The 25,234-nt window shown below is 42.4% G+C and overlaps 1 protein-coding gene across 1 annotated transcript; it reads right to left on the reverse strand.

Annotated features, from left to right (window-relative positions):
- Positions 1-799: 799 nt before the first annotated feature.
- On the reverse strand, positions 800-19,074 carry LOC117475732 (vacuolar protein 8-like; the record flags this gene model as incomplete). Its single annotated transcript, XM_034122051.1, has 9 exons — positions 800-831; positions 2,442-2,545; positions 2,632-2,766; positions 2,888-2,958; positions 3,232-3,406; positions 17,236-17,251; positions 17,766-17,974; positions 18,632-18,751; positions 18,961-19,074. Coding segments are annotated over 8 exons (920 nt in total), but the record flags the coding sequence as incomplete, so codon positions are not given.
- Between the last annotated feature and the right edge of the window lie 6,160 nt (positions 19,075-25,234).

Genomic DNA, 25,234 nt, shown 5'->3' on the forward strand with positions numbered 1-25,234 from the left:
GTCTTCTGACATGTTCTGATTCAGAATCATCGGAAACATTTTAATTGAAAGCTGGAATTTCTTTTTTTTATCTGAACATTTGGAGACTTTTGGGTGAAAATACATTTGGAAATAGTTGGAAAACATTTTGAAATATATTTAAATATTATAAAAGATATATATTTGTAGCTGTGTTTTGAGTTTTCTTTTGCACTTTTTTTCTGTTGAGCTATTTTTTTGTGAGTGAAACATAAATCTGAATATTTAGAGATTTATTTTTTGAGAAAAAGACAGAATATATGTCGATCTTTTTTAAATATATTATTGTCATGAGTATTGAAGAGAGAACATGTTGAGTTCTGACTTGAATAAATACTAATTAAAGTCAGTCAGTGTGTCTCATGTGACGGGGGGTGAATACCCTCAGAGTATGTGGTGGTCATTTATTTGATGATCCTCGCTCACTTCCATTTCTCTCGTGTGTTTGCCTTTAATATTCCTCCTCCTTCTTCCTCTCTCCTTTACGTCTGTTTTCTCTCGTCTTTCATCTCGTTCTGTTTCTCATGCTCTCACCGCCGTGTGCACAGGTCTGTTCCTCCTGTAGAAAGGAATACCTTCAAACGTTCATGTGTGTGTTTGCTCGTCCTGCAAAGCCTCTTTCTACTGTGAAAACACCTGCACACACACACACACACACACACACACACACACACACACACACACACACACACACACACACACACACACACACACACACACACACACACACACACACACACACACACACACACACACACACACACACACACACACACACACACACACACACACACGACAACCATGCATCTGCGTCTGAAAGAAAAAATTGGAAGATGTAAAATCAATCAAAATCAAACATAATAGCTTCAGGTGTGTGTGTGTTACTTTCTCGTTACTTTACTCTCCGTTAGTATATGTTAGTAGTGCGTGAGGCCATATGTACAGACATGTACATGGGACATGAAAACAGTGCATCTCATATTGACCAAAATAAACCTCGCTAACCGAGTTTTCCAAATCACTCCGTTGTGATACACGTGTAGACAACATCTGCAGAATCATAAATGATCATTACATTGGGGTCATTAAACCATTATTTCGCTAAGATAAAAAACATTAAAGTTTTGGATTTTAGTGTAATTCACAAATGTTCCACCAGATGGTGCCACACACACCCAGGGGGAAAAGATGATATATTAACCCAGGAATAAGTGGGCAAAATATGGGTACATTAGTGTTTAAAGTCGGGGGAACTGTTTTAATTCAGGACCAGGGTGAAAAGATAACACATTTACCCAGGAATAATTGTCTGAATCATGGGTACATTAGTGTTTAAAGCCGTGGGAAATGTTTTAATTCAACAGGAGAGGGTAATTCAATTGTTACCCAGGGAACAGGGCTGCAAACATGGCTACATGAGTGTTACAATGCTGTCAAACTGTTTTAATTCAGTCATAATTGTCGTTTTTAGACGGTGTACATTGGACTCAATAAACATACAGAGTTATGGACATAAATGTGTCAGTATAGACGGGATAATGTACATATTAATCATATTTAATTAGTTAAATGTACAATGAGCTAAAAACAGCAGAATCACTGCTGTTAGCAGGGTCTCAGAGACCCAGAGACCCAGAGACCCAGGGTACAGCACCTCACTGTCTTACCCAGAAAACAGGGCTCTGATCAGGGCTAAAGTAATGTTATAAACTGGTGAATCTGTTTAAATGCAGGCTCTATGTGGCGGCTCACAGACCCCCAAAGGACGGACTAGAGACCTCCAGCATGAGTCCCTAACTCACAACTCCTGGATTTCAAGGCCTGATAATGATTCATTTGTTAAGAATATCTACTATGATAAGATGGTGTAAATGGCTGCAGTACTTTGCGTTGCTTTTGGTGGATCTTGTCCCCACTACTGTTTAAAATGCATCAAGAAATGTTAACTAAATAATGAGGACGCTTTTAGAAAGGTTGTTTCGCACAGCAGACCATGTAAAAATATAGGAGAAACACATTTACATCGTCTAAAAAAGTAACAGAGAAAAGGGGAAAACCCCTAGCCTACTGATTATTAAAGGATTACCAAAAAAGCCAAAACAAGACAGAAGTAGGAATAACAAAAAGAGATGCAAAATGTCTGCCAAAGAGACGTAAAACAACCAAAAAGAGACCGGATATAACCATAAAGAGACACAAAAAGTCTAATAAGAGATGCAAAACGTCTACAAGAAGATGCAAAATGACCAAAAAGAAATGCAAAACTACTAAAAAGGGACAAAACAATTAACAAAATAACAAAAATGAAAGAAATTGACCACAAAAGGATGCAAAATGTCTATTAACAGTAAAACACATGACAGTCCAAAAGAGATGCAAAACTTCAACACAAAGTAACACCCTAGGGTAGAACGAATACAAACCTGTCTTGAGGTTGGATATCGTCACTATGCCAAGCTGCTGAGAAACACCGACAGGTACTCCAGCATGGTGACGTAGTGAGGCTTCAGCAGCTGGACCGTCTCTCCTGGGTAAACAGTATGAAGACACACAGTTTCATCAAATCAATCTGTTTACTATCAGGTAGTCATACTTTCACAGAACATTATGTACCTGTCATTTCCAGTCTGCTGATGACGGCCGCACTGTTGTACGATAACTGAGGATTTTGTGTTTGTCCCGATAACTTCACAAGTCTGGAAACGTGCTCTGATGTTATCATGACCGACAACTCAGACTTAAGTGGATCTAAAAAGGTGAAGGATTATGGCAAATTACAAAACAGATAAAGGATGTCTTTTGAGTTGTATTCCACAGAGAAAGAGCAAAACAGAAAAGACAAATACTAGTTTGAGTCCAGGTCCATCACGTTGTGTCATGAGGTTTTGCAAGCATGACGTCAGATGCATTAAAGTGTCACAAAGAGGCGAACAATGTCTACTAAGAGACACAAGACAACCAACAGAGACATACAAACTCTAAAGAGGCAGAATGACCAAACAGAGACTAAAACAACAGAAAAGACAGGATATGACAAACAAGAGACTAAACCATCACAAGGAGTCGCCAAAAATCTACAAAGATGATAAAAGAAATGTCTTGAATCTGTGGCTCTTGTTCTTAGGTAGGGGGCGTTCATGTCTGAAGCCCATTGTGTCGTTATTAATCCATGATCTAACCCCTTCACAGCTGACACACACCACTAATGTTTACCAATGATTATTATTAAGATCCCGCTGTGGAGGAAACCTCACTTTGTTCGGTGTGTGTGACGTCAGCGCAGACAGCAGTGTGACGGCTGACTCTCTCCACACAGCAGAGGACGTCTTCAGCAGTGACTGCAGAGGCAACAAGCAGTCCAGATCTATCAGCTGCTCCAGGATCAGATCTACACACAACAACACACAGTCCAGATCCATCAGCTGCTCCTGGATCAGATCTACACACAACAACACACAGTCCAGATCTATCAGCTGCTCCAGGATCAGATCTACACACAACAACACACAGTCCAGATCTATCAGCTGCTCCAGGATCAGATCTACACACAACAACACACAGTCCAGCTCCATCAGCTGCTCCTGGATCAGATCTACACACAACAACACACAGTCCAGATCCATCAGCTGCTCCTGGATCAGATCTACACACAACAACACACAGTCCAGATCCATCAGCTGCTCCTGGATCAGATCTACACACAACAACACACAGTCCAGATCCATCAGCTGCTCCTGGATCAGATCTACACACAACAACACACAGTCCAGATCTATCAGCTGCTCCTGGATCAGATCTACACACAACAACACACAGTCCAGATCCATCAGCTGCTCCTGGATCAGATCTACACACAACAACACACAGTCCAGATCTATCAGCTGCTACAGGATCAGATCTACACACAACAACACACAGTCCAGATCCATCAGCTGCTCCTGGATCAGATCTACACACAACAACACACAGTCCAGATCCATCAGCTGCTCCTGGATCAGATCTACACACAACAACACACAGTCCAGATCCATCAGCTGCTCCTGGATCAGATCTACACACAACAACACACAGTCCAGATCCATCAGCTGCTCCTGGATCAGATCTACAAACAACAACAACACACAGTCCAGCTCCATCAGCTGCTCCAGGATCAGATCTACACACAACAACACACAGTCCAGCTCCATCAGCTGCTCCAGGATCAGATCTACACACAACAACACACAGTCCAGATCCATCAGCTGCTCCTGGATCAGATCGACACACAACAACACACAGTCCAGATCCATCAGCTGCTCCTGGATCAGATCTACACACAACAACACACAGTCCAGATCTATCAGCTGCTCCAGGATCAGATCTACACACAACAACACACAGTCCAGATCTATCAGCTGCTCCTGGATCAGATCTACACACAACAACACACAGTCCAGATCCATCAGCTGCTCCTGGATCAGATCTACACACAACAACACACAGTCCAGATCTATCAGCTGCTCCAGGATCAGATCTACACAAAACAACACACAGTCCAGATCCATCAGCTGCTCCTGGATCAGATCTACACACAACAACACACAGTCCAGATCCATCAGCTGCTCCTGGATCAGATCTACACACAACAACACACAGTCCAGCTCCATCAGCTGCTCCTGGATCAGATCTACAAACAACAACACACAGTCCAGATCCATCAGCTGCTCCTGGATCAGATCTACACACAACAACACACAGTCCAGATCCATCAGCTGCTCCTGGATCAGATCTACACACAACAACACACAGTCCAGATCCATCAGCTGCTCCTGGATCAGATCTACACACAAACAACACACAGTCCAGATCTATCAGCTGCTCCTGGATCAGATCTACACACAACAACACACAGTCCAGATCCATCAGCTGCTCCTGGATCAGATCTACACACAACAACACACAGTCCAGATCTATCAGCTGCTCCAGGATCAGATCTACACACAACAACACACAGTCCAGCTCCATCAGCTGCTCCTGGATCAGATCTACACACAACAACACACAGTCCAGATCCATCAGCTGCTCCTGGATCAGATCTACACACAACAACACACAGTCCAGATCCATCAGCTGCTCCTGGATCAGATCTACACACAACAACACACAGTCCAGATCCATCAGCTGCTCCTGGATCAGATCTACACACAACAACACACAGTCCAGATCTATCAGCTGCTCCAGGATCAGATCTACACACAACAACACACAGTCCAGATCCATCAGCTGCTCCTGGATCAGATCTACACACAACAACACACAGTCCAGATCCATCAGCTGCTCCTGGATCAGATCTACACACAACAACACACAGTCCAGATCCATCAGCTGCTCCTGGATCAGATCTACACACAACAACACACAGTCCAGATCCATCAGCTGCTCCTGGATCAGATCTACAAACAACAACAACACACAGTCCAGCTTCATCAGCTGCTCCAGGATCAGATCTACACACAACAACACACAGTCCAGCTCCATCAGCTGCTCCAGGATCAGATCTACACACAACAACACACAGTCCAGATCCATCAGCTGCTCCTGGATCAGATCGACACACAACAACACACAGTCCAGATCCATCAGCTGCTCCTGGATCAGATCTACACACAACAACACACAGTCCAGATCTATCAGCTGCTCCAGGATCAGATCTACACACAACAACACACAGTCCAGATCTATCAGCTGCTCCTGGATCAGATCTACACACAACAACACACAGTCCAGATCCATCAGCTGCTCCTGGATCTGATCTACACACAACAACACACAGTCCAGATCTATCAGCTGCTCCAGGATCAGATCTACACAAAACAACACACAGTCCAGATCCATCAGCTGCTCCTGGATCAGATCTACACACAACAACACACAGTCCAGATCCATCAGCTGCTCCTGGATCAGATCTACACACAACAACACACAGTCCAGCTCCATCAGCTGCTCCTGGATCAGATCTACAAACAACAACACACAGTCCAGATCCATCAGCTGCTCCTGGATCAGATCTACACACAACAACACACAGTCCAGATCCATCAGCTGCTCCTGGATCTGATCTACACACAACAACACACAGTCCAGATCTATCAGCTGCTCCAGGATCAGATCTACACAAAACAACACACAGTCCAGATCCATCAGCTGCTCCTGGATCAGATCTACACACAACAACACACAGTCCAGATCCATCAGCTGCTCCTGGATCAGATCTACACACAACAACACACAGTCCAGCTCCATCAGCTGCTCCTGGATCAGATCTACAAACAACAACACACAGTCCAGATCCATCAGCTGCTCCTGGATCAGATCTACACACAACAACACACAGTCCAGATCCATCAGCTGCTCCTGGATCAGATCTACACACAACAACACACAGTCCAGATCTATCAGCTGCTCCTGGATCAGATCTACACACAACAACACACAGTCCAGATCCATCAGCTGCTCCTGGATCAGATCTACACACAACAACACACAGTGCAGATCTATCAGCTGCTCCAGGATCAGATCTACACACAACAACACACAGTCCAGCTCCATCAGCTGCTCCTGGATCAGATCTACACACAACAACACACAGTCCAGATCCATCAGCTGCTCCTGGATCAGATCTACACACAACAACACACAGTCCAGATCCATCAGCTGCTCCTGGATCAGATCTACACACAACAACACACAGTCCAGATCCATCAGCTGCTCCTGGATCAGATCTACACACAACAACACACAGTCCAGATCTATCAGCTGCTCCTGGATCAGATCTACACACAACAACACACAGTCCAGATCCATCAGCTGCTCCTGGATCAGATCTACACACAACAACACACAGTCCAGATCTATCAGCTGCTCCAGGATCAGATCTACACACAACAACACACAGTCCAGATCCATCAGCTGCTCCTGGATCAGATCTACACACAACAACACACAGTCCAGATCCATCAGCTGCTCCTGGATCAGATCTACACACAACAACACACAGTCCAGATCCATCAGCTGCTCCTGGATCAGATCTACACACAACAACACACAGTCCAGATCCATCAGCTGCTCCAGGATCAGATCTACAAACAACAACAACACACAGTCCAGCTCCATCAGCTGCTCCAGGATCAGATCTACACACAACAACACACAGTCCAGCTCCATCAGCTGCTCCAGGATCAGATCTACACACAACAACACACAGTCCAGATCCATCAGCTGCTCCTGGATCAGATCGACACACAACAACACACAGTCCAGATCCATCAGCTGCTCCTGGATCAGATCTACACACAACAACACACAGTCCAGATCTATCAGCTGCTCCAGGATCAGATCTACACACAACAACACACAGTCCAGATCTATCAGCTGCTCCTGGATCAGATCTACACACAACAACACACAGTCCAGATCCATCAGCTGCTCCTGGATCAGATCTACACACAACAACACACAGTCCAGATCTATCAGCTGCTCCAGGATCAGATCTACACACAACAACACACAGTCCAGATCCATCAGCTGCTCCTGGATCAGATCTACACACAACAACACACAGTCCAGATCCATCAGCTGCTCCTGGATCAGATCTACACACAACAACACACAGTCCAGCTCCATCAGCTGCTCCTGGATCAGATCTACAAACAACAACACACAGTCCAGATCCATCAGCTGCTCCTGGATCAGATCTACACACAACAACACACAGTCCAGATCCATCAGCTGCTCCTGGATCAGATCTACACACAACAACACACAGTCCAGATCCATCAGCTGCTCCTGGATCAGATCTACACACAACAACACACAGTCCAGATCTATCAGCTGCTCCTGGATCAGATCTACACACAACAACACACAGTCCAGATCCATCAGCTGCTCCTGGATCAGATCTACACACAACAACACACAGTCCAGATCTATCAGCTGCTCCAGGATCAGATCTACACACAACAACACACAGTCCAGATCCATCAGCTGCTCCTGGATCAGATCTACACACAACAACACACAGTCCAGATCCATCAGCTGCTCCTGGATCAGATCTACACACAACAACACACAGTCCAGATCCATCAGCTGCTCCTGGATCAGATCTACACACAACAACACACAGTCCAGATCCATCAGCTGCTCCTGGATCAGATCTACAAACAACAACAACACACAGTCCAGCTTCATCAGCTGCTCCAGGATCAGATCTACACACAACAACACACAGTCCAGCTCCATCAGCTGCTCCAGGATCAGATCTACACACAACAACACACAGTCCAGATCCATCAGCTGCTCCTGGATCAGATCTACACACAACAACACACAGTCCAGATCCATCAGCTGCTCCTGGATCAGATCTACACACAACAACACACAGTCCAGATCCATCAGCTGCTCCTGGATCAGATCTACACACAACAACACACAGTCCAGATCTATCAGCTGCTCCAGGATCAGATCTACACACAACAACACACAGTCCAGATCTATCAGCTGCTCCTGGATCAGATCTACACACAACAACACACAGTCCAGATCCATCAGCTGCTCCTGGATCAGATCTACACACAACAACACACAGTCCAGATCTATCAGCTGCTCCAGGATCAGATCTACACACAACAACACACAGTCCAGATCCATCAGCTGCTCCTGGATCAGATCTACACACAACAACACACAGTCCAGATCCATCAGCTGCTCCTGGATCAGATCTACACACAACAACACACAGTCCAGATCCATCAGCTGCTCCTGGATCAGATCTACACACAACAACACACAGTCCAGATCCATCAGCTGCTCCTGGATCAGATCTACAAACAACAACAACACACAGTCCAGCTTCATCAGCTGCTCCAGGATCAGATCTACACACAACAACACACAGTCCAGCTCCATCAGCTGCTCCAGGATCAGATCTACACACAACAACACACAGTCCAGATCCATCAGCTGCTCCTGGATCAGATCGACACACAACAACACACAGTCCAGATCCATCAGCTGCTCCTGGATCAGATCTACACACAACAACACACAGTCCAGATCTATCAGCTGCTCCAGGATCAGATCTACACACAACAACACACAGTCCAGATCCATCAGCTGCTCCTGGATCAGATCTACACACAACAACACACAGTCCAGCTCCATCAGCTGCTCCTGGATCAGATCTACACACAACAACACACAGTCCAGATCCATCAGCTGCTCCTGGATCAGATCTACACACAACAACACACAGTCCAGATCCATCAGCTGCTCCTGGATCAGATCTACACACAACAACACACAGTCCAGCTCCATCAGCTGCTCCTGGATCAGATCTACACACAACAACACACAGTCCAGCTCCATCAGCTGCTCCTGGATCAGATCTACACACAACAACACACAGTCCAGCTCCATCAGCTGCTCCTGGATCAGATCGACACACAACAACACACAGTCCAGATCCATCAGCTGCTCCTGGATCAGATCTACACACAACAACACACAGTCCAGATCCATCAGCTGCTCCTGGATCAGATCTACACACAACAACACACAGTCCAGCTCCATCACATAGCCATCAAGCGAGCCTCAATATGGGCGCCACATCATGGCTACGGCATGCGGTGAAGACTCACAATTGGCTCAGATGTCTGGAGGGCTGCCTCGTTATCAGAGACGAGTTGAGGGCTCTACCATTAATGGTCATCTGAAGTTTGGTGATGTTTGGACCATTTACCATTGAGTTACGTTGACATCGTGTTTTATGGCGAGTTCGTGTTTCCATGGCAACAGCATATGATGAGATGATCAGATTTGACGTAGAGCTGTTCAGGGCCAGAGCGTTAACTATCATGTGACGTTTGGTGCCATTTGGACTATGTACTTTTGACTTGTGACAACATTGAGTTTTATTGTTGTTTATTGTTGTTTTGTTTAGTTTGTACTGTTTCTGTTTCTGATTTTATGTAAAGCATCTTTGAGCACTAGGAAAAGCGCCATAACAATTAAATGTATTACTATAATTTGTATTATTGCGAGTTTGTGTTTCCATGGCAACACCATAAATCTAAACCAAACTATTTCAGTGACATCACTTATGACATCCTGACACACTGAAGCGATGACATCATTGGCTTTGATGAGTGTTCCGTCACAGAAGATCAAAGAGATCTGTGATGTCATGATGATGTCACAGGAGTCTGAAGGAAGATTGCAAGGGCTGTGATGTGCATTCACTCGTCACTCTTCACTCCAGAGCTGTAAGTGGTTAGACGCATTCAGACAACCTTCGCAGACTTCTACACAGAACACTTCTTCCAAAGAGAAATAGATTATTCTACCTACGCACAACACAAGTCTACAGACGGTGCCATGGATAGAAGAAGCCCCCAGAACAACAGGGGAAACCCCAGGCCATTCGACCATGGAGCTGAAGCGGATCGAGCTTACAGGCAGGTCCACTGCAGAAATGGCCAGATATATGGCCTGGATGAGTATCGTGGGGCATTTCAGGAGGAGAGGACGACATTTTGCCACAGTATGCGCAACCAAAAAGACAAGGTCAAACGTCTTGAGGAGCTCCTGGGCTACAGGAACAAAAAGCTGGTTGACACCAACATGGAGCATGAGGCAGAAATCTCCCGTCTGAATGGGAATATTGAAGATGCAGAACGCCAACACAAGAGGCAGTTGGACCAAATTGTGGCAAGGCATGAGGCAGAGAAAGGAAATGTCTCAGACGAGAAGGACCAGGCGACATCTGACAGCGAGAATAATGATGTTCCCCTGCAGTGTGACCCAGAGATCATCAAAGAGCTGATAAGAAAAGGGGATGAACTCCTTGAGTGTGTGACAATCTTGGAGGATAGAAACAGCGATCTGGAGGAGAACATGGAAGCTGCAGAGCTTCAACACAAAGAGCAGCTGGAAGACACAGTGGCACGGTATGAGACACAGCAACAGAAGCTCTCAGACCAACACAACGAGGCCAACCTGGTGACTTTAAACCTGCTGCAGAGAAGAGAGGAACAACTCCTTCAATGCGAGGAAAAGTTCACTAAGAGCCTGGCCGAAAATAACCTGAGCTGGGAGACGGACGTCAAACAGCTGAAAGAACAGATGAGAGAGCAGGAGGAGAAGTTCTCCAAAGACCTGGCTGAAAAACAGCTGAACTGGGATCAGTTTGTCCAACGCAAGGAGACGGATGTCAAGCAGTTGGAAAACCAATTGGAAGACCAGAAGAAGAAGTTCTCCAAAGACCTGGCCCAGAACCAGGAGAGCTGGGAGTCCAAGGTTAATTTGGTGGAGACCAAATTAAATGAGGTAACTCAGAAGAAGGACGAGGTCGTCCAGAAACACCAGAGCATGGAGACCAAGCTTCATCTGACGGAGACACAACTGAAACAGGTGGAGGAGCAGAGGGACGACCTGGCTCAGAGAAGACTGAGCTGGGCAACAACTGAGAAAAAGATGGAGGAGGAAAATAAACTTCTGGAAGACCTCTGTCTTCACATGAAGAATAAGAGCAGAGGTTTCTTCTCTCGCAGGAGAGGGGAGACTGAGGATAGAGACGTTGCCTTGCAGAAAATGATAAGCAAGATGCAAGAGAAGGAGATGAGGAAGAAAGCCAAAGACGCGAGAAACACCTCCTCAGAGAAGATGGAGAAGATGGAGGAAACTTCTGGTGATTCAGCTCCAGCTCCAGCTGGACAACAGTAACTCCCTCCCTCCATTTCCCTCACCTCCTTCTTCCTACCTCACCCCCTCCCTCCTTCACTTTTTGCTCAGATAGGGTTTTCTCCTGGAGCTCAGGTTTTCCAGAAATCCATATTAATAAGGATTAAAAAAAACATCAACACTAAGTCCCTCCTCCATTTCCCTCAGCTCCTTCCTACCTCGCCTCCTTCCTCCTACCTCGCCTCCTTCCTCCTACCTCACCCCCTCCCTCCTTCACTTTTTGCTCAGATAGGGTTTTCTGGAGCTCAGGTTTTCCAGAAATCCATATTAATAAGGATTAAAAAAAACATCAGCACTAAGTCCCTCCTCCATTTCCCTCACCTCACTCCACCCTCCAAAGCGTCTTTGAGTTCAAGAAAAGTGCTATATAAATATAATGTATTGTTGTGTCTTCCCCCTCATACGGTGTTCCTGAAGTGCAAGTCAAAACAACATTTCAGAAAACACTTAAACATTTCACATTTTACGGAAAGGGTATTCCTTTAGGGAGAACACTTCTTGTTTGTGATTGGACAGAGCCAGCCAGAGGAGCACTGCTGTGATTGGTTGTTTTTGCTGCCAGTTAAGAAATGACGCTTCGTGATTGGTCCGCACCCGGCCGACAGCACCACGTATTTCCTGTTTGGTACTGTTCAGCTGTTTCTTCACGAATTGTAAACTGAGTTGGAAAAAATGGAAGAAGAGATGGAACGAAGGATATACATACGATGTTATCCTCGACATGCTGTCAACCCATCACGACATCTACATGTCCCTTAGAACCAGGGGTGTAGTGCTTGTGACTACCCGATTTGCATCTTTGTCCGATTTGCATTGCGCAAGCGTGAGATGGTCTGCCGTATTGGACAGCTACATACGGCAACCCAAATAGGACACTTCACACAGTGGCGTTTGGCAAAGCAGAAAAAGAAAACTAAAAAAACCAGACAACATTAATCTGAACGATATATATATATATAATTCCAAAGCTGGTAAAGACCTTTCAAATGTAGCAATAATTGTCATATAAGAAAACTACTGATCTAATAACAGAGATGTGTTCTTCAATCAACTTTTTTATGGAAAATCTTTTATGTAATTGTATTTAATTTGAAATAAAATGAAAGACATTCATAGTTAATGTAATTACATATAAATTATTAATGCCAAACATTTTTGCATACATTCACAGTAAATATTTCTTCAGTATGATAACTGTCTAACAGAAGTTAAATCAATTTCTCACTTATTCTAAGAATGTAATTAACCCAATAAAAGTATTTGTTAAATAATAGTGAAGTCACGTTGTAATAACAATAACTCTCTCTCTCGTTCAGATTAATGTTGCCGGGTTTTTTTATTATTTTTTTCTACTTTGCGAAACAAATGTCCTATTTGGGTTGCCGTATGTAGCTGTCCAATATGGCGGACCATCTCGCGCTTGCGCAATGCAAATCGGGCAGAGATGCAAATCGGGTAGTCACAGCTGCCGGAGCGCCGCTCCGGTTGTTAGCATCTGGTTAGCTAGCTATGCTAACGTACATAAGGAGTTGTTTCTACAACAAGGTGGAGGAGAGTCCTCTCCTGTCAGACTGAGAGGATCTTATAACTACAGCTCAGTGAGCTAAAGGACTCTGAGTGTTTAGATAGTTAACTTTAGTCTAAGCTATCTCAGTGGGTCTCAAACGGTTTGGTCACCATTTATGTAAACAAGTATTTCCAAAGCACACCTTTTTATTATCATTATAGTTATAAAAAATAAGAGAATAAATGAAAAACAGGTATGAAATAATTCCAACTCATACTATAGGACAGTAAAACTAAAATACAGTTTAAAAGGGGAGTGATTAGTAAGATATGCATAAAGAAAAGGTACTTCTGTTTACAGTACTGTTTCACTTGGGTGTTGTTGAGAGAGGTATCCATAGATTTAGTCCCTAACTTTGCTCTCAAAGTGCAGCAGATTGATGCATTTAATTTCAACATTTAAAAAAATCATCTTCCCGGGGGAGCATGCCCCCGGACCCCCCTAGAGGATGTTAGGTCCACCACCCACAAAAAAAAGGGTCACATGGATAGAATTCTAAATACATTTGATATAGTAGCCTATGTCCATATGTTGCTTTTTTGTTGGTCATAGGTGCGCTCCTGCACTTATAAAAATAGCACTACACCCCTGCTTAGAACCCTGAGAGCGCAGTTTAAAGAGTTAGGACTGAGGAGACCTCACTTACTTTATTTATTTATTTTATTTTAACCTTTTATGTTTAAAGTATGCTATATAAATCAAATGTATTATTATTATTATTATTATTATTATTACTGAGCTGTAGTTATAAGATCCTCTCAGTCTGAAAGGAGAGGACTCTCCTCCACCTTGTTGTAGAAACAACTCCTTATGTACGTTAGCATAGCTAGCTAACCAGATGCTAACAACCGGAGCGGCGCTCCGGCAGCACTACACCCCTGGTTCTAAGGGACATGTAGATGTCGTGATGGGTTGACAGCATGTCGAGGATAACATCGTATGTATATCCTTCGTTCCATCTCTTCTTCCATTCTTTCCAACTCAGTTTACAATTCGTGAAGAAACAGCTGAACAGTACCAAACAGGAAATACGTGGTGCTGTTGGCCGGGTGCGGACCAATCACAAAGCATAATTTCTTGACTGGCAGCAAAAACAACCAATCACAGCAACTTCTCTGGCTGGCTCTGTCCAATCACAAACAAGAAGTGTTCTCCTTAAAGGAATACCCTTTCCGTAAAATGTGAAATGTTTAAGTGTTTTCTGAAATGTTGTTTTGACTTGCACTTCAGGAACACCGTATGAGGGGGAAGACACAACAAAACATTATATTTATATAGCGCTTTTCTTGAACTCAAAGACGCTTTGGAGGGTGGAGTGAGGTGAGGGAAATGGAGGAGGGACTTAGTGCTGATGTTTTTTTGAATCCTTATTAATATGGATTTCTGGAAAACCTGAGCTCCAGGAGAAAACCCTATCTGATCCACTTTTGGGTTTTCTCCTGGAGCTCAGGTTCGCCCAATACAATTAGGATTTGATTTAAAAATAAAATACAAATTCAAATCTATCTTTGTACGCGTGTGCCTCACTGTGTAAACATATACAGTATACATTATTTACTGTATACATTTTGGTTACTAAAGTACTTCTTTTTATTCATTGTATGTTTAATCAACACTTTCATAAATAAAACAACCCATGGTATGAAATATAAAAGTGTTTTTATATTTGTCTCACTGTACACATTCAATTCCATTATATATGTATATATTTTTTAAATGTGTTCATAGAAGCTGGTCAAATATTCTGGGACTTCAATACTCCAAATGTTGAGGTGAAGAGCGGAACATGTAATTGTATTGACTGAAACATGGAGTCACTCACCTCAATAGAGTCAAATAAAAACTGAAAATATATGCCTTATGTGATGTGCTTTTGATTCAACAACACAAACATTTAAAACCTCACTTAAATAGAAATGCGTAATTATTATCTGCAAAACTTTGGTAAAAAAATCATCGCTGTCAGGGTTTCACTAACAAATAGTTTATTTATCTTGAGAAGTAGGAAGATTTCTAAACCCATTAAAGGTGGGGTAGGTAAGTTTGAGAAACCGGCTGGAGATACACTTGTTGTTATATTCCATGGAATGCTCTTAACATCCCGATAGCAATGAATATCTGAAGTGCTTTGACAACAAATCCATAAATAAATATCATCTGTGGAAGCTGTAGTACTGTAAAAAGCACGACCAATCATCTGAGCCGGCCCGGCTAAAATAACTGGATGGCCTACCTGCCTGTCAGCCTTCCATCTGTGCACAAACTTATCTCGTGCCCTCATTGGTCATGTGCGCGTTCGTGTGTGTTGGAGGAGGGGCTCTGTAAGGAAGTGGCAGATCTTTTCCGGTTGTGTATTTTCAAATTCTAGCGCACTCGAGCTGGTTTCTCCAAAATGACCTACCCCACCTTTAACAGACACAAGTTAATGAAAACTCACATTTAAAATTACCTAATTATGGTATGGATAGGGTTTAGGGTTAGGGTTAGTACAAATTGTTCAGTATATCTAAAAGAATGCAATGTAATTTAATGTAATGTAAGAAAAACGTAACTGAGTAAAAAGTAAAATAGTTACCTGAGAGATGAAGTGATTTAGAAAAGTATAAAGATGAATAAGATGGAAATACTTAAGTACTTTTATTTTATACTTAAGTTTATCACTTGGGGAACACTGGAAAATATGATATTATAATATTATGATTTATAGCAAAGGCTCTAGATTACAAAGCGTTTATAATACAGTACATTATTGTATGCCGTAACAGCTGTGGGATTACATATGGTGGGTTTAAAGGGGACATTAAGTCTCTGAGTTTCTATATTACGGCTACACAGTTTATCATAGACAATTATGACTATTTTTGATTTCCATAAACTCTTTGGGAGACATGCCATTCATGTTACATAGCTTGGACTTCATCATGATTGACACCAAACGTAAAGACTTCGACACAATTCTGTTGTAATGTAGATGTTTTGAGGCATGGACCGGTGATTACATGTGAAATTTGGTAGCGATCGGACCGTGTCCATTGGTGTCACAGCAATATCGTGTTTCGGCACCTCAGATTTGGAGATGAGCTGTTCAGGGCCGAAGCATTAACCATCATGTGACGTTTGGGGCCGTTTGGAGCGTGTCAGCTGGCGTTAGGAGATAATCACCTTCCATGGAAAGGGATCACAGAGCCATCAGGCGAGAGTCAAAATGGGCGCCACTAACTTTTCATCTCCCAGGTCTTGAGATGCTACTGTCAAGATTTGAAGATGATTGGATAAAATCCCTAGGAGGAGTTTGTTGTTAAAGTACGGTGCACTTTTCTGTCCCCAGAGTCAGAACTAAACATGGAGAAGTTCAGTTATGATGCTCCAAGTATCTGGAACAAACTCCCAGAAACCTGCCGGTCGGCTGCAACTCTGTCTACTTTTAAATCCAGCCTGAAGACTTTTCTTTTTGACGCTGCTTTTAATTGAACTATTCATCTCTTACACTGCACTGTAACTTTTATTCATGTATTTTATATCTGTGTTATTCTATATTAGCTTGTTTTGTTTGACAAGATCTTTGAATTGCCACTTTGGCAACACTTTGAATTGCCTTGTGTTGAAAGGTGCTATATAAATAAACTTGCCTTGCTCGAAAAACACTCCACACAACATGTCACAGTCCACGCAAAATATAAATATTATGGGAAATTAAAAAAGTTACTTTAGTTAAAAATACACAAGTACTATCTTCAATGGTAAAAATGTATTTAAAATACATTTTCTCACATCTAGTATAGACACTTTTTGAGTTTGCATCTTCATGGTTACATGCACTTATTGTTATTTCAATGGATAAAAGCATCAGCAAAATGAAATGGGAAAATATTTACCATTCTGTGAGAGAGTCTGTAACAACAAAACTGAATTTTTAATCATACATTTTTGTGAACTTACCTTCAAACTCACCTCTACAGTCGATAGATAGATAGATAGATAGTTAGGTAGGTAGGTACTTTATTAATCCCAAATTGCGAAATTATTTTTGTTACAGGACCAGTGTGCTCAACATTAAAATACAAATACTCAAAAGTGGAAAAGAGTTAATTAAAATGAAAATGAAAAATAGTATATCAATCACTATAAACAATATACACAATTAAAATGTTCTTTAGAAAAAGGTAAACAAATACTGCAGTAGCATGAATATAGGCTTATAATATACTGTATATACATATGATGGATTCAAAAGATTCAAAGCTACAGCGGAGAAATGGCAATGAAATTCTATTTTATCTGTTTTATTGTGTTGCTCTGTTGGAGGAGCGTGTGACCTCAGATGTTCATTGATATACCTACACTGTAGCTATGTACACATGACAATAAAGCCTTGAATCTTGAGGAAGGAGAAACTCAACGTTACATTTTGCACGGAGGAGGAGGCGAGCGTCAGCAGGGACTTCAACAGGAAGTGACTCCCGATGCTGAGCAGCTTCGGGTGGAGCTCCCGAGCAGAAGAGATGTTGCAGAGGGCGGAGCAGCTGTAGAACTGGACCTCTGAGTCTGAGCCCTGCAGCAGCAGAACCAGAACCGGGAAACCCCCCGCATCACCCAGCAGCCTCCTGGACCAATCTGGAGAGAGAGAGAGGAGCATAACACCAGAAAAAAACATCTGCTTTTGTTAAATATGTGAGGATTTAAAGGTCACCTATTATGCAAAATCCTCTTCTTCATGTCTCTTCTACATCAACATGTGTCCCCTCTTCTCTTCTCTCAATGTGTCCCTCTTCTTCATGTCTCTCTTCATCAACATGTGTCCCCTCTGTGGAAAGAGACTCTGAAAGTTTCAGGAAAAAAAATTCTCTCACTTTTTGTCCTGATCCATTTGATATAAAAACCTGTCTGAAAATGAGCTGATCAGATTTTGGCCACTTAATGATGTCATAGCGATTTTTTGTCTTGTGTAACCATTAGCCAATCAGCAACCAAGGTAACCCCCCCCCCCATCTTATCACCTGAATCTCCTCCTAGAGCACCATTGAGTTCTTTGTAACCAAATGTCTCTCAGAGGGGCGTGGGGAGGGGCTCCTTATTTTCATCTAAAGTAACAGACAGAGAATCAGCACTTTGGAAACAGGGCTGAAACAGAGGGGATTCTGGGTAATGCTGCAATGATCTGTTTGGTGTTTGGAGCCAAACACTTCAGAGACATGTTTGTATATATCTGAGACCTATAATATATTGATGAAAAACAGTATAATAGGGGACCTTTAAAGGAAGTGACCCTACCTGAGTGTGTGAGGTGCAGCAGAGCCCAGGAGGCCACCTGCTGCTCTCGAGGGTCGTAGGATCTGGCTAAAGCCAGCAGAGGCTTCACTCCCTCCAACATGACAGTCTCTCTGTTCGACTCTGCACGGAAATACATGTTAAACTTTCAAAAGTCAAAGTGAACTTTATTGTCAATCTTTCAGTTTGTGTGTACAGACAGAGAGATCAACATACCGTTTCCCACAATCCCGAATACAAAAACAAATATATATAAAAATATGTAACAGCCAGACACCGAGAGAATAATTATTATTAAACAATTTAAAGACCTTAAATCCTTCTGCACCCACCTGAGGAGGCGAGGAGGCAGGCGCAGGAGTGGCTCTGAGCGCTGGAGTCTCCGGACCGGATCAGATCCAGGATCGGAACCAGCATCCCCATCTCAACCACAGAGGCTCTGCACACTGACACCAGATTACAGTATATGCACGGTTATTATGACCCTATTCATCTGGATCAATTTAAGATGTGATTGTGGATAACAATTAGATTGAAAAAAAAGCAATATTAAAAACATGATTCCATTAGAGGGACATCTCTAAGATGTTGACCAATAACAACAGAGCCGGCCAGCTAACCAATCAGAGCAGACATGTCACAGTAGAGACACTACATACTGATATACACCTGAACATCAGCAGGAGAGGACTCTTTAAAGTAGAGACACTACATACTGATACACACCTGAACATCAGCAGGAGAGGACTCTTTAAAGTAGAGACACTACATACTGATATACACCTGAACATCAGCAGGAGAGGACTCTTTAAAGTAGAGACACTACATACTGATATACACCTGAACATCAGCAGGAGAGGACTCTTTAAAGTAGAGACACTACGTACTGATATACACCTGAACATCAGCAGGAGAGGACTCTTTAAAGTAGAGACACTACATACTGATATACACCTGAACATCTGCAGGAGAGGACTCTTTAAAGTAGAGACACTACATACTGATATACACCTGAACATCAGCAGGAGAGGACTCTTTAAAGTAGAGACACTACATACTGATATACACCTGAACATCTGCAGGAGAGGACTCTTTAAAGTAGAGACACTACATAGTGATATACACCTGAACATCAGCAGGAGAGGACTCTTTAAAGTAGAGACACTACATACTGATATACACCTGAACATCTGCAGGAGAGGACTCTTTAAAGTAGAGACACTACATAGTGATATACACCTGAACATCAGCAGGAGAGGACTCTTTAAAGTAGAGACACTACATAGTGATATACACCTGAACATCAGCAGGAGAGGACTCTTTAAAGTAGAGACACTACATACTGATACACACCTGAACATCAGCAGGAGAGGACTCTTTAAAGTAGAGACACTACATACTGATATACACCTGAACATCAGCAGGAGAGGACTCTTTAAAGTAGAGACACTACATACTGATATACACCTGAACATCAGCAGGAGAGGACTCTTTAAAGTAGAGACACTACATACTGATATACACCTGAACATCAGCAGAAGAGGACTCTTTAAAGTAGAGACACTACATACTGATATACACCTGAACATCAGCAGGAGAGGACTCTTTAAAGTAGAGACACTACATACTGATATACACCTGAACATCAGCAGGAGAGGACTCTTTAAAGTAGAGACACTACATACTGATATACACCTGAACATCAGCAGGAGAGGACTCTTTAAAGTAGAGACACTACATACTGATACACACCTGAACATCAGCAGGAGAGGACTCTTTAAAGTAGAGACACTACATACTGATATACACCTGAACATCAACAGGAGAGGACTCTTTAAAGTAGAGACACTACATACTGATATACACCTGAACATCAGCAGGAGAGGACTCTTTAAAGTAGAGACACTACATACTGATATACACCTGAACATCAGCAGGAGAGGACTCTTTAAAGTAGAGACACTACATAGTGATATACACCTGAACATCAGCAGGAGAGGACTCTTTAAAGTAGAGACACTACATACTGATATACACCTGAACATCAGCAGGAGAGGACTCTTTAAAGTAGAGACACTACATACTGATACACACCTGAACATCAGCAGGAGAGGACTCTTTAAAGTAGAGACACTACATAGTGATATACACCTGAACATCAGCAGGAGAGGACTCTTTAAAGTAGAGACACTACATACTGATACACACCTGAACATCAGCAGGAGAGGACTCTTTAAAGTAGAGACACTACATACTGATATACACCTGAACATCAGCAGGAGAGGACTCTTTAAAGTAGAGACACTACATACTGATATACACCTGAACATCAGCAGGAGAGGACTCTTTAAAGTAGAGACACTACATACTGATATACACCTGAACATCAGCAGGAGAGGACTCTTTAAAGTAGAGACACTACATACTGATATACACCTGAACATCAGCAGGAGAGGACTCTTTAAAGTAGAGACACTACATACTGATATACACCTGAACATCAGCAGGAGAGGACTCTTTAAAGTAGAGACACTACATACTGATATACACCTGAACATCAGCAGGAGAGGACTCTTTAAAGTAGAGACACTACATACTGATATACACCTGAACATCAGCAGGAGAGGACTCTTTAAAGTAGAGACACTACATACTGATATACACCTGAACATCAGCAGGAGAGGACTCTTTAAAGTAGAGACACTACATACTGATATACACCTGAACATCAGCAGGAGAGGACTCTTTAAAGTAGAGACACTACATACTGATATACACCTGAACCTCAGCAGGAGAGAACTCTTTAAAGTAGAGACACTACATACTGATATACACCTGAACATCAGCAGGAGAGGACTCTTTAAAGTAGAGACACTACATGCTGATATACACCTGAACATCAGCAGGAGAGGACTCTTTAAAGTAGAGACACTACATACTGATATACACCTGAACATCAGCAGGAGAGGACTCTTTAAAGTAGAGACACTACATACTGATATACACCTGAACATCAGCAGGAGAGGACTCTTTAAAGTAGAGACACTACATACTGATATACACCTGAACATCAACAGGAGAGGACTCTTTAAAGTAGAGACACTACATACTGATATACACCTGAACATCAACAGGAGAGGACTCTTTAAAGTAGAGACACTACATACTGATATACACCTGAACATCAGCAGGAGAGAACTCTTTAAAGTAGAGACACTACATACTGATATACACCTGAACATCAGCAGGAGAGGACCTCTTAAAGTAGAGACACTACATGCTGATATACACTGAACATCAGCAGGAGAGGACTCTTTAAAGTAGAGACACTAATACTGATATACACCTGAACATCAGCAGGAGAGGACTCTTTAAAAGTAGAGACACTACATACTGATATACACCTGAACATCAGCAGGAGAGGACTCTTTAAAGTAGAGACACACATGCTGATATACACCTGAACATCAGCAGGAGAGGACTCTTTAAAGTAGGAGACACTACATACTGATATACCACCGAACATCAGCAGGAGAGGACTCTTTAAAGTAGAGACACTACATACTGATACACACCCTGAACATTCAGCAGGAGAGGACTCTTTAAAGTAGAGGACACTACATACTGATATACACCTGAACATCAGCAGGAGAGGACTCTTTAAAGTAGAGACACTACATACTGATATACACCTGAACATCAGCAGGAGAGGACTCTTTAAAGTAGAGACACTACATACTGATATACACCTGAACATCAGCAGGAGAGGGACTCTTTAAAAGTAGAGACACTACATACTGATATACACCTGAACATCAGCAGAAGAGGACTCTTTAAAGTAGAGACACTACATACTGATATACACCTGAACATCAGCAGGAGAGGACTCTTTAAAGTAGAGACACTACATACTGATATACACCTGAACATCAGCAGGAGAGGACTCTTTAAAGTAGAGACACTACATACTGATATACACCTGAACATCAGCAGGAGAGGACTCTTTAAAGTAGAGACACTACATACTGATATACACCTGAACATCAGCAGGAGAGGACTCTTTAAAGTAGAGACACTACATACTGATATACACCTGAACATCAGCAGGAGAGGACTCTTTAAAGTAGAGACACTACATACTGATATACACCTGAACATCAGCAGGAGAGGACTCTTTAAAGTAGAGACACTACATACTGATATACACCTGAACATCAGCAGGAGAGAACTCTTTAAGTAGAGACACTACATACTGATATACACCTGAACATCAGCAGGAGAGGACTCTTTAAAGTAAAGACACTACATACTGATATACACCTGAACATCAGCAGGAGAGGACTCTTTAAAGTAGAGACACTACATAGTGATATACACCTGAACATCAGCAGGAGAGGACTCTTTAAAGTAGAACACTACATACTGATACACACCTCTGAACATCAGCAGGAGAGAGGACTCTTTAAAGTAGAGACACACATTACTGATATACACCTGAACATCAGCAGGAGAGCACTCTTTAAAGTAGAGACAACTACATACTGATATACACCTGAACATCAGCAGGAGAGGACTCTTTAAAAGTAGAGACACTACATACTGATATACACCTGAACATCAGAAGAAGAGGACTCTTTAAAGTAGAGACACTACATACTGATATACACCTGAACATCAGCAGGAGAGGACTCTTTAAAGTAGAGACACTACATACTGATATACACCTGAGCATCAGCAGGAGAGGACTCTTTAAAGTAGAGACACTACATACTGATATACACCTGAACATCAGCAGGAGAGGACTCTTTAAAGTAGAGACACTACATACTGATATACACCTGAACATCAGCAGGAGAGAACTCTTTAAGTAGAGACACTACATACTGATATACACCTGAACATCAGCAGGTGAGGACTCTTTAAAGTAGAGACACTACATACTGATATACACCTGAACATCAGCAGGAGAGGACTCTTTAAAGTAGAGACACTACATACTGATATACACCTGACATCAGCAGGAGAGGGACTCTTTAAAGTAAGAGACACTACATACTGATATACACCTGAACATCAGCAGGGAGAGGACTCTTTAAAGTAGAGACACTACATACTGATATACACCTGAACATCAGCAGGAGAGGACTCTTTAAAGTAGAGACACTACATACTGATATACACCTGAACATCAGCAGGAGAGGACTCTTATCAGTAGAGACACCACATACCGATATACCCTGAACATCAGCAGGAGAGGACTCTTTAAAGTAGAGACACTACATACTGATATACACCTGAACATCAGCAGGAGAGGACTCTTTAAAGTAGAGACACTACATACTGATATACACCTGAACATCAGCAGGAGAGGCTCTTAAAGTAGAGACCTACATACTGATATACACCCTGAACATCAGCAGGAGAGGACTCTTTAAAGTAGAGACCACTACATACTGATATACACCTGAACATCAGCAGGAGAGGACTCTTTTAAAGTACGAGACACTACATACTGATATACACCTGAACATCAGCAAGGAGAGGACTCTTTAAAGTAGAGACACTACATACTGATATACACCTGAACATCAGCAGGAGAGGACTCTTTAAAGTAGAGACACTACATACTGATATACACATGAACATCAGCAGGAGAGGACTCTTTAAAGTAGAGACACTACATACTGATATACACCTGAACATCAGCAAGGAGAGGACTCTTTAAAGTAGAGAGACACTACATACTGATATACACCTGAACATCAGCAGGAGAGGACTCTTTAAAGTAGAGACACTACATACTGATATACACCTGAACATCAGCAGGAGAGGACTCTTTAAAGTAAAGTAGAGACACTACATACTGATATACACTGAACATCAGCAGGAGAGGACTCTTTAAAGTAGAGACACTACATACTGATATACACCTGAACATCAGCAGAGAGGACTTTTAAAGTAGAGACACTAATACTGATATACACCTGAACATCAGCAGGAGAGGACTCTTTAAAGTAGAGACACTAATACTGATATACACCTGAACATGCAGAGCAGGAGAGGACTCTTTAAAGTAGAGACACACATACTGATAACACCTGAACATCAGCAGGAGAGGACTCTTTAAAGTAGAGACACTACATACTGATATACACCTGAACCATCAGCAGGAGAGGACTCTTTAAAGTAAAGGACACTACATACTGATATACACTGAACATCAGCAGGAGAGGATCTTTAAAGTAGAGACATACATAGTGATATACACTGAACATCAGCAGGAGAGGACTCTTTAAAGTAGAGACACTACATACTGATATACACACCTGAACATCAGCAGGAGAGGATCTTTAAAAGTAGAGACACTACATACTGATTACACCTGAACATCAGCAGGAGAGGACTCTTTAAAGTAGAGACACATACTTGATATACACCGAACATCAGCAGAGAGGACTCTTTAAAGTAGAGACACTACATACTGATATACACCTGAACATCAGCAGGAGAGGACTCTTTAAAGTAGAGACACTACATACTGATATACACCTGAACATCAGCAGGAGAGGACTCTTTAAAGTAGAGACACTACATACTGATATACAC

Source organism: Trematomus bernacchii, unplaced genomic scaffold (genome assembly GCF_902827165.1).
Source record: "Trematomus bernacchii unplaced genomic scaffold, fTreBer1.1, whole genome shotgun sequence".
In the NCBI taxonomy this organism is placed as follows: Eukaryota; Metazoa; Chordata; class Actinopteri; order Perciformes; family Nototheniidae; genus Trematomus; species Trematomus bernacchii.